The 14,125-nt window shown below is 49.4% G+C and overlaps 2 protein-coding genes across 3 annotated transcripts in view; one reads left to right on the top strand and one right to left on the bottom strand.

The window, feature by feature from the left end:
• The window catches only part of LOC117870004 (zinc finger protein 883-like), a 75,153-nt gene that overhangs the window by 45,345 nt on the left and 15,683 nt on the right, over positions 1-14,125 (top strand). The gene's annotated exons all lie outside the window — the stretch shown is intronic.
• Positions 1-14,125, bottom strand: part of LOC117869999 (zinc finger protein 883-like) — an 80,149-nt gene that overhangs the window by 4,047 nt on the left and 61,977 nt on the right. Inside the window, exons 1-4 of one of the 2 annotated variants that reach the window (XM_034757136.1) lie at positions 12,305-12,441; positions 11,531-11,628; positions 10,184-10,276; positions 9,398-9,512 (exon numbers count right to left, since the gene is read on the bottom strand). The exons of the other annotated variant lie outside the window; for it this stretch is intronic. Of the exons in view, the coding sequence (XP_034613027.1) occupies positions 9,398-9,431 (34 nt within the window). The 5' untranslated portion in view covers positions 9,432-9,512; positions 10,184-10,276; positions 11,531-11,628; positions 12,305-12,441. Of the gene's footprint in view, positions 1-9,397; positions 9,513-10,183; positions 10,277-11,530; positions 11,629-12,304; positions 12,442-14,125 lie in introns of those variants that run through there. 2 annotated transcript variants of the gene reach the window in all.

Below are 14,125 nucleotides of genomic sequence, written 5' to 3' on the forward strand. Positions count from 1 at the left end.
GCCTAGGAGTCCCAGGTAACCTCTGCACCCCCCCACAAAGAGCTTGTACCCCCCCCTTTGCCCCTCAAACTCCCTCCCAGACCCTGCACACCCAGGTATACCATGCGTATAAAGTGATCAATCACTCTGGGGTGGACACCTGTCATAGAAGATCTAGGCAATAGGGGGAGGATTAGAGCCAGAACCCAAACATTTGCTCCAATCCCTCGGATAGAGACAAGCACCTACAAGATCTCTATCAAGCATTCTTAAAACTACAATACCAACCTGCTGAAGTGAAAAAACAGATTGACAGAGCCAGACGAGTACCCAGAAGTCACCTCCTACAAGACAGGCCCAACAAAGAAAATAACAGAACACCACTAGCTGTCACCTTCAGCCGCCAACTAAAACCTCTCCAGCGCATCATCAGAGATCTACAACCTATCCTGAAAGATGATCCTTTACTCTCACAGATCTTGGGAGACAGACCTGTCCTCGCTTACAGACAACCCCCCAACCTAAAGCAAATACTCACCAGCAACCACACATCACTGAACAAAACCACTAACCCAGGAACCTATCCTTGTAACAAACCCCGATGCCAACTCTGTCCACATATCTATTCAAGTGACATCATCATAGGACCTAATCACATCAGCCATACCATCAGGGGCTCGTTCACCTGCACATCTACCAATGTGATATATGCCATCATGTGCCAGCAATGCCCCTCTGCCATGTACATTGGCCAAACCGGACAGTCTCTACGCAAAAGAATTAATGGACACAAATCTGACATCAGGAATCAAAATACTCAAAAACCAGTGGGAGAACACTTTAACCTGTCTGGTCATTCAGTGACAGACCTGCGGGTGGCTATATTACAACAGAAAAACTTCAAAAACAGACTCCAAAGAGAGACTGCTGAGCTGGAATTGATATGCAAACTAGACACAATCAACTCCGGTTTGAATAAGGACTGGGAATGGCTGAGCCATTACAAACATTGAATCTATCTCCCCCTGTAAGTATGCTCACACTTCTTATCAAACTGTCTGTACTGGGCTATCTTGATTATCACTTCAAAAGTTTTTTTTCTCTTAATTAATTGGCCTCTCAGAGTTGGTAAGACAACTCCCACCTGTTTATGCTCTCTGTATGTGTGTATACATATCTCCTCAATATATGTTCCATTCTATATGCATCCGAAGAAGTGGGCTGTAGTCCACGAAAGCTTATGCTCTAATAAATTTGTTAGTCTCTAAGGTGCCACAAGTACTCCTGTTCTTCTTTTTACAGAACCCAAACTCTGTCCCAGAGCCTGTACCCTCACCCCTTTTTGCACACCCACCCCCTGCACTAGCCTGGAGCCTGCACCCAGTATCCAAACTCCAACCCAGAGCCTGCACACCAACCTCCTTCCCACACACCCTCTCCTGCACCCAAATTCCCTCCTAGAGCCTGCACCCCTCACCCCCTCCTGCACCCCCAGAGCCTGCACCCAGCACCCAAACTCCATCCCAGAGCCTGCATCCTAGACCCCCTCCCTCACCCTAACTCCCTTCCAAAGCCCAACCTGTCTCCTGTCCTGCACTCCAATCCCCTGCCCAAGCCCAGGACCTCCTCCCCCCACCCAAACTCCCTCCCAGAGCCATTGGCAGGTGGGGGGGTGGAGTTTGGGGGGACAGAGTTGGAGGGGCAGGTTCTGAGCACCACCAAAATGTCTACAAACCTGCCACACCTGACCCCCTGGTCCTAGAAGTGCCGGGCCATAAGGGGGAGGATTAGAGTCCTTGCTCCTATCCGTCTGTCAGGGGAAAATTGCATAGGTGAATATACCCTCAGTCATAGAAGGATAGAGCCCAAAGGGTAGGGGGCTTAGCGTTTCCCCATCCTGCTCTGTCAGGCAGAGTTCTTTTTAGTGGGTAGAGACTTTTCTGTTTTATAAGTCCCAGCATGAGCATGGGCATAGAGAAGTTATAAAGGTAAAATAAATTCATAAAAATATATGTTCAGGCAGTATTTTCTATGTGAGACTCAACTCTGCAAGATATAGGAGGGTGGACAAATAGTGGTAGCACCTGTGTAAGAAATGTTTAAAAGGAAGCAATCCAAAGATGATACTTTGTTCAAGAGATTACTCCTGTTAAACAGATCATGCTCTGTGCAGTGGGGCAGCTGCCCCACTCCATGAGAGAAAGGGCTGGAACAGCCAGAGACTCTGCGCAGACCAGCAGCCAATCAGCAAAGGCCTGTGGAGAGCCAATCAGGGCCAAGGAAGAGGTAGCCAATAAGGGCCAGGCTGGGCCCTATAATAAAGACTGCCTAATGAAGGAGAAGGGAGTCTCTCCCTGACTAGCAAGGGAGGAGGACTGGCTCCTGAGGTAGGGAGGTAAGCACCTGGGACAGAGCAAGGGCTTGGAGGAGCAGATGAGAGCTCTGGCCCTTTACCTGCCAGGCTGTGGTACCTGACTAGAAGGGCCGAGAAGGTGCAAGGGGGAAATGGCCCAGGGAAAACAGTTGGAGAAGGAGGGCAGAGAAGCTGCTACTAGAGGGTCCCCTGGGTTGGGACCCAGAGTAGCAGGTGGGCCTGGGTCCCCCTTCCCCCCCTTGTACTGCCCCTGGCTGCAGAGATGCGTGGCAGAGACAGACTGCAACATGCCCGAGGGAAGGGGCTAGACTTTGGGGTTGTGGTTGGTCACTGAGGCAGGTGCAAGCCAAAGGAGTGTTGTTACCCTCCCCGGAAGGGGGTGAAAATGGAGTAGTGGGCACTGCCGGAGGGCAGTGTCTTGAAGCGGATGCTGCTGAGCAGGGAGCAACGCAGATCCAAAACCAGCAGAGCAGACAAAGGGCAAGACACCACGCACAGAGGGCACTCCATGGCTGACGAGAGCTAATTCCCAGACTGACCAGCAGGAGGCATCGCGGTGGTGAGTTTTGACGCTGCTACACTCTGTTAAACTAAACTCTGAAGGATATAGGAGTTTGGGCAATGTAGTATTTTGTCAATGATATTGTGGTGATTTCACAATTTTAAAGGACATGATTAAGGAAAGGGACAAGGAGGGGTGGGGGCTAGTTGAGGACCCCACCCCCTTGCTAAATTAGTAGTGAAACAAAACCTGTGTCCATGAAAAGGGATGGTTCAGCAAGGAAAGCAGGGTCGGGCCCTGACAAACAGGTAGGCAACAAATAAAAAAATTGGAAAACAGTTTGGAAGCCCTGAGGGCATAGTGGCAAAAGAGGGGGAAAAAAAAGTAAGTGTAGGTCATGGGGAATTCAGATCCCTGGAACAATATTTGGAATGGTGAAATCTGAGTTGAAGGTGTCATTTTGGGAGATAAGCAAGCAATTTAAAAAAGAGAGTGAGAAGTTCCCTCTGCAGAGGCTGGAGGGAATTAAGCAGTTGAACGTTGTAAAAATCTTAAAAGAAAAGTGTTATAGAAAGAACTCTTGGTTTCTTTGTAGCCATTCTAAAGGGAAAAAGGCCCTTTTCCAAAGGAATGTCTGAAAGCCAGGCAAAGAGACAATCTGATTTAAATCATTTGACTATGAACAACTTAGTCAAATTCACTAAAAGAACATAAGGGGTTTCTATTGGAACTTAACTGCCCCCAAATGAATACAAATGTAATCTATGTACAGCTATGTAAAAATTAAAGCAGTGTAAGGAAGGTTAAGAAAAAGTGTGTATAAATATATTGTGTAAATACCGTATGTGGAGCATTTAGGACCTAAAGCAACACTCGCGTTTGTAAAATTCTTGTCTTGCAGGTTTAAGATGAATTGGTTTTGTTTTTAAATAACACTCAAAATCCATTTGAATCGTTCATTCAAAGTTGCAAAACCAAGAAACACTTTTTGCCAGACACAGGTAACAAGTGTTGTTTGTTTTTTGGTATTTAGCATTTAACCCTTAAGGTACCTTAATGCTTTATAAGTTCAATATCTTTTTAAAAGACCAAAGTCATGGCTGCAGCAGGGCAGTTAAAACCAGGAGAATGGGGAAAAAATTCTAGGGTTTTTTTGGGGGGTAAAAAAAATAAGAAATTAAAAAAGTATACAGCGCCCCACACTGAGCCTTAAGGTGGCTCTGTGTAATCAAATTGTCACTTTGATAAGAGTACATAAAAGCTTTGAGCATAAAAGAAAGTTACACCTTATGTAAAAATTAATACAGATAATGTTCTACAAATTAAACTATGGAAGGAATGTGCATTTTCCCCAGAATATGTGCAGTGTATATTGTAGAAGGGGTAAAAGAGAAAACATACCATACTACTTAATTAAAATCCTATTCTGGCTCCCTCTGGAGCCCTAATAGGTTGTGTGTTGGTTTTTTTTTTTTTTTTTTTTTTTCAGATAGCTGTGTGTTTTAGAAGCAGAAGTTAAAAGTAATCAAAACTCTGGAAGTTGATTGTGTCCCTTTTAAGACAGTCTCTAAGCTGCTAATGGCTTTAAATCCAAAAGCAAGCCCCAAAGCATCTGTGTTTAATTTAAATTACCTAACTGATAAAGGAAGAAAAGAACTGCCCATAAATTGCAGCACAAAGTCCAACCAAAGGACAAGACAGGAGACAGGTAGATCAGAGGAAGGTAAGAGCACTAGTAGAAATGCCCGCCCCTACCAATGTCCACTCTTAAAGAGTACTACTAGGAGGATTCAATTTTCTTAGACCACACATCTACAAATATGCTAAAATAACTCACCCATTTCTGGAAACTGATTTTAAAAAAAGACAAAATGGGAATGGGGAGAAGAACAGGACTCAGCTTTAACCCTGCTAAAACAGAAGGCTCTCACAGCCCCAGCCCTGTGTTTCCCTGATGAATCACAGCCTTTTGTTAAAAAACAAATGGACGTTTGGCAGCCAATAACATGGACTTGGCTGCCACACTATTACAAAATATTAAAAAAGGGAACCTTAAAATGGGAAAAAGAGGTCACTCACTAGAATCAAAATGGATAGGCCCTTACTCCATAGTTGATCGCCTTAGCCCATTGGTATACTGCATTAAAAAAATAAAAAACGGAAATGGGTACATGTTTCACAAATTAAACTGTTTATATAAACAATGTTTTAATTCTTTGCAGAAGAGGACATCCCGGAACCTGAGCACAAGGCGCTGCTTTCACCACCACAATTTTAATTCTCAAAAAAGAGACTCCAGTGTAAGGTCTGGCTTTACCTGCTTCTGGGAACTTTTAGTGCCCAGATAATTAAAGCAATTTAAAAAATGCAGCCCTCCTTAAGCCAATAATTCACTCCCTGCCAACCAATCAGCCTGATATTAGCTCCCCAGAGGCAAAAGCAAGGAAAGGAACCAACACCCGGGTGGGGTGTCAACCCAGCAACAGCCGTTGTCCAGCAAGGGCGCTACAATGCAAAGATTCACCTGCATGAGGCCACACTAGGAGAACTGGTAAACCTTGCTTGGATAGACTCAGAAATGCTCACCTTACTCTGAAGCAGAGCGGGGTGCAGGGGCAAAGCCACAAGGGAAGAAAGGACATGATAAAAGGGAGAGACATTTGCCATTTTTCTCTCTTCCCCCTTACATCTACAGACATCACCAACCATTAAGTGACTGAAGCGCTGATCAAAGGGGAGAGCCTGATTGAAAAGTAACCAGCCAGCCTGTGGTGAAACGTATCAAAGTTTGTAAGGACATCGAAAGTGTTAAGATGAGTTCAGAATGTGTTTTGCTTTTATTTCACTTCACCAAATCTGACTTGTTGTGCTTTGACGTATAATCACTTAAAATCTCTCTCTATAGCTAATAAAACGTTGTTTGTTCTACCTGAAGCAGTGTGTTTGGTTTGAAGTGTGTCAGAGGCTCACCTTGGGATAACAAGCCTGGTACATATGAATTTCTTTGTTAAACTGACGAATTTATATAATCTTTCATCATCCAGTGAGCATTACTGGACACTGCAAGATGGCAGTTCCTAGGGTTGTGTCTGGACCAGAGATATTGGCATTCGCTTGCCAGTAGCTGGGAAAAGCTTACATGCAAGAGGCTGTGTGTGAACACCCCAAGAGTGGGGTTTTCACAGAGCAGAGTAAGGCTGGCTCCCAAAGCCAAGGATTGGGGAGGCCGAGCAGATCACCAGTCCAGATAACACTGGGGGGAACGTCACACCAGTGTGTTTGGATTAAAGTCTGTGGGAAATTCCATTTGGGATAACAAGGCTGGTGCATGTCATTTTCCGCTGATGAAATGAAAAATTTAATATGAGCTTGTGTTCAGTAGCATGCTGGATAGTGCAATATAAAAATTTCTGTGGGAAAGTTTGGCACTTGACAATTTGTGTTCTCCTGTGTGTAATTCATGAATGGCTGACTAGCAGCACTCAATACCGTGTAACTGGAAGAGTGTTACATGCTGGAGACTGTTTACTGCCCAAGAGGAGCTGTTCTCACAGTAAAAGAGTGGAAAAGGCACCCCAGGTTGGAGAACTGATTGGACTCTGAGTAATGTCACAGACACTCATTATGACAGAGCCTCTTACAACACAGAGAAGGTAAATCCATGTCCCAGAAATTGAAGACTCCAGACAGAGGGCAAGTATCCCTGAAACTGCTTCTCTCTGACAGAGGTCCAGAGACAGAGTATCCTGGGGAAGCTGGGAACAGTAAGCATGGGCTGGTGGGGTTCAGCAGAGAAAGAAACAGGAAGGGCAGGGATAGCACTTAATGCAGGATCTCAGCAGTGCTAGATGTCCAGCTAGCACATAGTGTAGCCCATTGGAAAACATAATCCCAACTATACATATAAAATGATAAAGGCTTAACTGTTTCCACTCAAGAGATGGATCTTGGAGTCATTGTGGACAGTTCTTTGAAAACATCCACTCAACATGCAGCAGCAGTCAAAAAAGCAAACAATGTTGTGGATCATTAAGAGAGGGATAGATAATAACAGAGAAAATATCATATTGCTTCTATATAAATCCATAGGACACCCACATATTGCATATTCAGTGCAGATGTCATCACCCCGTCTCAAAAAGATATATTGGAAAAGGTTCAGAAAAGGGAAACAGAAATTATTAGGGGTACGGAACAGATTCCCTATGTGGAGAGATTAAAAAGACTGGCCCTTTTCAGCTAGGAGAAGAGGAGATATGATAGAAGTCTGTAAAATCAAGACTGCAGTGGAGAAAGTAAATAATGAAGTGTTATTTGCTACTCCTCCTAACACAAGAACTGGAAGTCACCCAATTAAATTACTAGGCTGCAGACTTAAAACAACCCAAAGGAAGTATTTCTTCACACAACAGACAGTCAATCTGTGGAACTCTTTGCCAGAGGAAGTTGTGAAGGCCAAGCCTATAACAGGGTTCAAAAAAAGAACAAGATAAATTCATGGAGGATAGGTCCATGAATAGCCATTGGCAGGGATGATGTCCCTAGCCACTGATTGCCAGAACCTGGGAATGGATGACAGATGATGGATCACTTGTGGATTGCCTGTTCTGTTCATTCCCTCTGGGACACCTGGCTTTGACCACTATCAGAAGACAGGATACTGGGCTAGCTGGACCTTTGATCTGACCCAGCGTGGCTGGATTGACATACTAGGGAATATAGTGAGTCCAGTATAATGGGAGGGAGTATGAAAATCCCTGGCTGTGGAGAACACTGGGAAATTAGAAGCTATAATTCATGAGCAACAGACTCTAATTAGTCTGGAAAGGCAGAATGTGAAAAATAAGAATCAGGTCATGTGACTTCAGGAATAGAGCCAGAAGAGAAGAGAGCTTGTGGCTATTACACATGCTGAAGGGGGAGCAAGACTCTCCAGGTCTAAAGAAGTTTCACTACCAACCTAGGCCATTTTCACATGCTGGGGTGCAATCCAGAATAGTGAGGAGTTGTCATCTGTAATCCTGGCTGAGATTCATTGTTCTGCTGCTGGAGCTCCCTTGTCTGGATACCCCCTGCCAGCATTCAAGGTCACCCTGAGTGTGTGTGTGACTGGTAACCCTGGACCAGCAGCTCTGACTCCAGCAGCCTGCTTGTTACACCCCATGTACATTCTGGTTTGGGTGAAGAAGGCTCAGGGTTTGGAAGAAGGCCAGGGGTAGGAACCTTCTTTTGGTTATGCTGAACCAAACCCCCAGTTTTCTTCAGCAAACGGGAGATATTTGACACTGTGCGATACTACTCCTGTGCTCTGTTCCCAAAGTGTTCTGTAGGAGGAGAGGGTAGAGTGGGATTGTAAATGTCAGTGGCATGATGGGGCAGAGTAGAGGTGGCATTGTGAGACTGGCGTGAACCTTAGCTCTTCATTTCCCCCTTTTTGATGTTATTGACAAGAACTGGAACCGTATAGATCATTGTTGCAACTAAGGTCCTGTAGTGGCACCAAATCTTATATAAAGGGGGACAAATGAGGTGTCTAAGACCAGGTTATGGTTTGCTGGTTCTGATTATGCTATCTGTATGCACGTGTTATTTTTGTATTAAAAGTTATGAATATTGGCTTTATACTGTCTGTAACTCAAACTTATGCTATGCTTCTGGGTGACATCCCAGAGAAGCTGGTGTTAGCTCTGCCTAGCCTGCTTGATGGCCCATAAGGACCATCAGCTATACAACTGACCCATTGAGAGAAGGCAGAAATACCTTATGACTCAGCAAAGTATACAGGGACTTACCCATGTGACTCCAGACTCTATTTTGCTGTAATTTTCCACAGTAAGGACAAAGAGGTGTCCTTACACCTGGAAGAGACTATAAAAGGCAGCTGCCTCACCTCCATCTTGTCTTCAATCCTGCTTCTTACCTCTGGAGGGACTTTGCTACAAACTGAAGCTCTAAACAAAGGACTGATGACCCATCCCAGCAGTGGATGTTCTCCAGAGACTTGATTTGAACCTGCAGTTTATTCCACTATTACTACAAGCCTGAACTAAGAACTTTGACTTTACTGTATGGAATTGATTCCATTTAACCAATTCTAGCTCATCTATATCTTTTTATTTTATGAATAAACCTTTAGATTTTAGATTCTAAAGGATTGGCAATGATGTGATTCATGGTTAAGATCTGATTTGTATATTGATCTGGGTCTGAGGCTTGGTCCTTTGGGATCGAACCTTTTTTCTTTTACTGGGGTATTGGTTTTCATAACCATTTGTCCCCATAACGAATGGCACTGGTGGGGATACTGGGAAACTGGAGTGTCTAAGGGAATTGCTTGTATGACTTGTGGTTAGCCAGTGGGGTAAAACCAAAGTCTTCCCTGTTTGGCTGGTTTGGTTTGCCTTAGAGGTGGAAAAACCCCAGCCTTGGGCTGTAATTGTCCTGCTTGAAGCAATTTGTCCTGAATTGGCACTCTCAGTTGGATCCCGCCGGAACCAGCATCGTTACACCCTTCTAATATCCGAGGGCACAGAAATCCTTACCCAGCGAGGTCACGCTCTCATAGTCCTTCTGCATGACTTGTCCGTAGAGGGCTCCTAAGCAGGTCCAGCAGAGCCCACTCTTCTACACAGCCACCTCCTCGAAGGTCACCGGTCTCTGAAAGAGCAAGAGTCCCACACAATACCTGCTGCCCCACTATTCGTGGGGGAGAGGAGCCAAATGGAAGTGCTGGGTGGCTCGCAGTCAACAGAGTCCCACCCCACCCAGAGCATCCAGGAAACACCAGGGTGAGGGGACGAAGAGAAAGCCCCTTGTCTCTCTCAGCAGATCCATCACACACCTACTAGCCACAGATTGATACAGGAGATGGAGCTCCTAGCAGGGTCCAGGGAGAGCTCCCTGGTAGGAAGCCCAACACCCTCCTCATTTTGAGGAGCTGAATATGAAGTGCGAAGCAGCTTCCCTAAGCCTGACTGGTGGGTGCCCCTTTCATATCTCAGAGGTGCCACTGATTAGTCGGGTCGGGCTCCAGCACTATCAGTCTGGTCAGTTTTCCTAGCCCCATGTAGGTGGGTTATTTTCTGTTCAACAAATTAGAGCATTTCCACCTCCGAATCTCATGGGTCTGCTCCTAAAATCGAGGCCACTTATTAAACAACTCCCAGCAGGTTTGCCACAGCTGTCCTCCTCCCTTTTTCTACCCTGTGCATCTCCTCTCCTGCTCCAATCTCCAAATCAGACTATGCAAACCTTCCCATCTCCGGTGTATTTTCTGTCCCTCTCCACCAGCAGGAACCTACCAACCGCTCCCCCCACATGATCCCTACCTGGGCTGGTTCCACTGCAGCCATTTCTCTTCCCTATCCCATGGGAGGACAGGATGAGCTGGAGCGAAACATGGACGTCATTCTGCAGCCTGCCTGGGTGAAGAGGGCAGTGGTGGAGGTTTCAGAACAAGCTTCAGTGAATTTCACATCATGATTCCCCCAAGGCCCTTTCCCTGCAGACAGACATCCTAGATTCTGCCAGGCCGGGAAATGCTCAATCTGTTTATTACAATGTAGACCTGGCCCCTCCTGCAGGGCTAAGCCCACAGACACATTTTTAACCTCCCTTCTTCCTCCCTGCATCCCATAATAAAGTCTCTGAACACAAGGCTAGAAAAAAGCAGAACCAAAGGAGTTACTTTTGACAATTCCCTTTGCCACTGACCCTATGGGAGCAACACCCCAGCAGGAGGGATATGGACTCAGGAACTGGGTTTTCCTCGGTCTGATCCTCATCTTGTCCACAGGAAAGTGACTCTACCCAGGGTGCACTAATACATCTGTCTGGGCAGATTAGAGATCTGGAAATCTCTCTTGAAACTCTTCTCTCCCACAGCCCCTTTCAGTCTGTCTTTCTCCTTCTATCTCCTTTTCCCTGCCGATCTGGTAGGAAAGTCCCATTCCTGGGTTGGTTGCTCCCCATGGCTGGATTTGCTCCTGCAATTGCTAATGGCAGGACAAATGACCGGGGAAGGGGGCACAGCTGTTTGTGTAGAGTCATTTTAATACCAGACTACAGCATTTTCCCTGGGTTTCTTTCAGTTACCTGGAGTCTGTGGCTCAGAATTTAGTATAAATAGGGCTCAGGTCTGCCCCAAGGCTGGAGAAAGTCATCAAGTGGGCAGTGCAGAGAAGAAGCTTTATTTAAAAGGTCACATCCCAGCACAGAACCGCCACTGGGAGAGCAGCAGCTGCTAAGCCTGGTCTCCCAGATCACAATGGAGGCTGCAGCATCTGACAGAGGAACCTGAACCCCAATATCCTGAGCAGAGAGGAACAGAGCGTTCGAGCAGCTTCCCTCCTTTAGCTCTCTGGGGAGAGCAGCTAATGAGAGCCCCTCCTCACAGGGAGAATTACTAATCTCATTTGCCTCACTGTCCATCTGGAATATCTGCTTGTTTTCCATACAGTGACTCTGGATTAACAATGTTCTCAATGAAACCAGATTTCAGAAAGAATGAGTCCAGAATGCTGTGGAAAAGAGCATTGTGTGGTAGTGCTAACCCCCTTCCCACCTCCCTCACCCCTCAGATCTAGGACAAGGACTGGGGGGCATGAATATTCCCAATGAAACCAGAAGGTCCTGCAGTTTTCAAGAGGGGAGAAAAGCAAAATCTGTGATTTCACCTCACAGTGTTTGATAAGTGGATAGAAAGTCATCACAGTGACCGGGCATGTGGCTGGGGACTGCCGGGCAGTGCTTGGAGCCAGGATTCTGGAACAAACTGATCAGGGAGAAGGAATACTGTTAGTAGCAGCCCCTAGAGACCCCAGCCAGGGTCCCACCAGATATTCCCTGGAACCCAGTCCCCAGAGTCCCTGGCCAGGGACCCCAGATACCCCTCAGAGCCCCACCAGACACAATAAGAGCTAGACATTGGCAAAGTGGAGAGAAAATGGGGCACAATCGGTGTAGGAGAACAGAGACCTTCTCAGGGATTTGAGGGGAAGGGGGGGTCACCCTGGATGTTGCTCGTTGCTCTCTAGAGAAAGGGGGCAGGGCTGGAGAGGATGGGGGGTCCCCACGGGAGGGGACAGCGGTAAATCCGAGGGGATCTCAGCCCCCCCCCTTCCTCTCCCCGCTCCTCGGGGGTCACCGGCTCTTCTCCTCCCCCCAGCCATGTCCAGGCTGCACAGACATTTTCCATCCGCCCCTTTCCCAGGTCTCCCCCCTGGCAGCCCCCGCCCGGCCCCACGCAGGGACCCCACTGGGGGCCGGTCCTCTCCCTCCGGACCCCCCGTGGGGCCCCAGGGCAGAGCCTGGCCGGGCCCGGGGGCGTTGGGCTCCTGCGGGGGCAGCAGCTCCGAGCCCCCCGCGGGCGCTGCGAGATGCCGAGTCCCCCCCACGGACACTGGGGCAGAGTCACCGCCCGGCCCCGCCCCCGGGGCTCGCTCCGGTACCTGGAGGTTGCAGCTCCGCAGCGGGTGAGCGTTGCCTCTGCGCATGCGTGACTGCCCCCACCCCAGATCTGCGCATGCCCAGAGCCGGGAGACAAACTTCTCCGGCTCCGGGAGAGGCTCCAACGGCCCCGCACGAGCCAGGCAGAGCCGTATTGGCAAACCGGGAAGTGGGCGGGCTTAGCCGCCCACTACTAAAGGCCCCTCCCCCAGCCTAGTGGGAGGGACCACTGGACCCAGTACCAAATGATTACGTGGGACAACTAATAAAAAAACAGGGAACAAAGTGACGGTCAGAGGTTCAAAATCAGGGAACCAGATGGGGACACCGAGCAGAGAACCCCGGACAGCGCCCACTGCTCCTCGAAGGTGGCAAGGGAGCCAGCGGACGCTGCCCAGTGGAACTCCGCACGGAGACGTGAAACCAAAGAGGTATGAAAGTAGGCCCCACAGTCGCAAAGCACCCCCTCGTCCAACATCCTCTCCCTGGTATTATAGATGGTGAGTTTGGCCAGGGCCAGGAAGAGGTTGACGAGGAGGTCTCGCGACTTAGTGGGGCCACGAACAGGGTGTGCATAAATAAACAAGTGCGGGGAAAAGTGTAACCAGAACCTCAACAAGAGGTTCTGGAGAAGCCGGAAAAGGGGCTGCAGCCTGGCGCACTCAAAGTAAGCGTGCGCCAGGGTCTCCCTAATGCCACAAAATGGGCAGGCCTCAGGAATAGGGGTGAACCGCGCCAAGTACACGCCCGTGCTCACGGCCCCATGAAGGAGCCGCCAACCAATGTCCCCGGCGGGCCTTGGAACTAAGGTGGAATAAAGACTGGCCCACCGGGGCTCCTCACCCTCCACAGGTAACAAATAGTCCCTCCACTTGGTGTCGGGGCGGGACACGAGGGTGAGGATATTCACATGGCCAGCAGAGCCCTGGGTGATGTGGCTTTCACAGGGGAAAGGAGTGGGGATGGAGCCAGAAGGTCACTGGCTGTGGGGAGGGACTGGCAGTGGGGTCTGGGAATGTGACTAGTGGGGGGGGGGGCGAGAGGAGAAAGGCAGCAGGAAATTGGGGGGGGGGGGGGGGGGGCACCCTGGATGTTGCTCGTTGCTCTCTAAAGAGAAAGGGGGCAGGGCTGGAGAGGATGGGGGGGGTCCCCACGGGAGGGGGTCCCCACGGGAGGGGGCAGCGACACAAACAGACCCTGCTCCCGTAACCCAGATGTCACGTTGCGTGGCGGAAACCGCACCCAGTTGCAAAATGGGAGGGTTGCTATAAGTGGCCGTGGCATCACACCAGCTCCCCCTTCCTCTCCCTGCTCCCCGGGGGTCACCTGCTCTTCTCCTCCCCGGGCCATGTCCGGGCTGCACAGACATTTTCCATCCACCACTTTCCCAGGTCTCCCCCCCCGGCAGCCCCCGCCCGGCCCCACGCAGGGACCCCAGTGGGGGCTGGTTCTCCCCCGTGGTGCCCCAGGGCAGAGCCCGGCCGGGCCCGGGGGCGTTGGGCTCCTGCGGGGACAGCAGCTCCGAGCCCCCCGCGGGCGCTGCCCCCAGGGAGCAGATCCCGGCGCTGCGAGATGCCGGGTCCCCCCCACGGACACTGGGGCAGAGTCACCGCCCGGCCCCGCCCCCGGGGCTCGCTCCGGTACCTGGAGGCTGCAGCGCCGCAGCGGGGCGGGCAGAGCCCGGGGCGGCCCCAGCGGGAGCAGGGCGCGGGCCGGGCACGGGGGGGTTAATGGGTCTCCCCGGCACAGACCCTCCTGCTCCGCCCGGCCCCGCAGCGCCAGGGAGCAGCAGCGGGGGAGCGCTGCCTCTGCGCATGCGGGAC

This window comes from Trachemys scripta, chromosome 25, assembly GCF_013100865.1.
Source record: "Trachemys scripta elegans isolate TJP31775 chromosome 25, CAS_Tse_1.0, whole genome shotgun sequence".
In the NCBI taxonomy this organism is placed as follows: Eukaryota; Metazoa; Chordata; order Testudines; family Emydidae; genus Trachemys; species Trachemys scripta.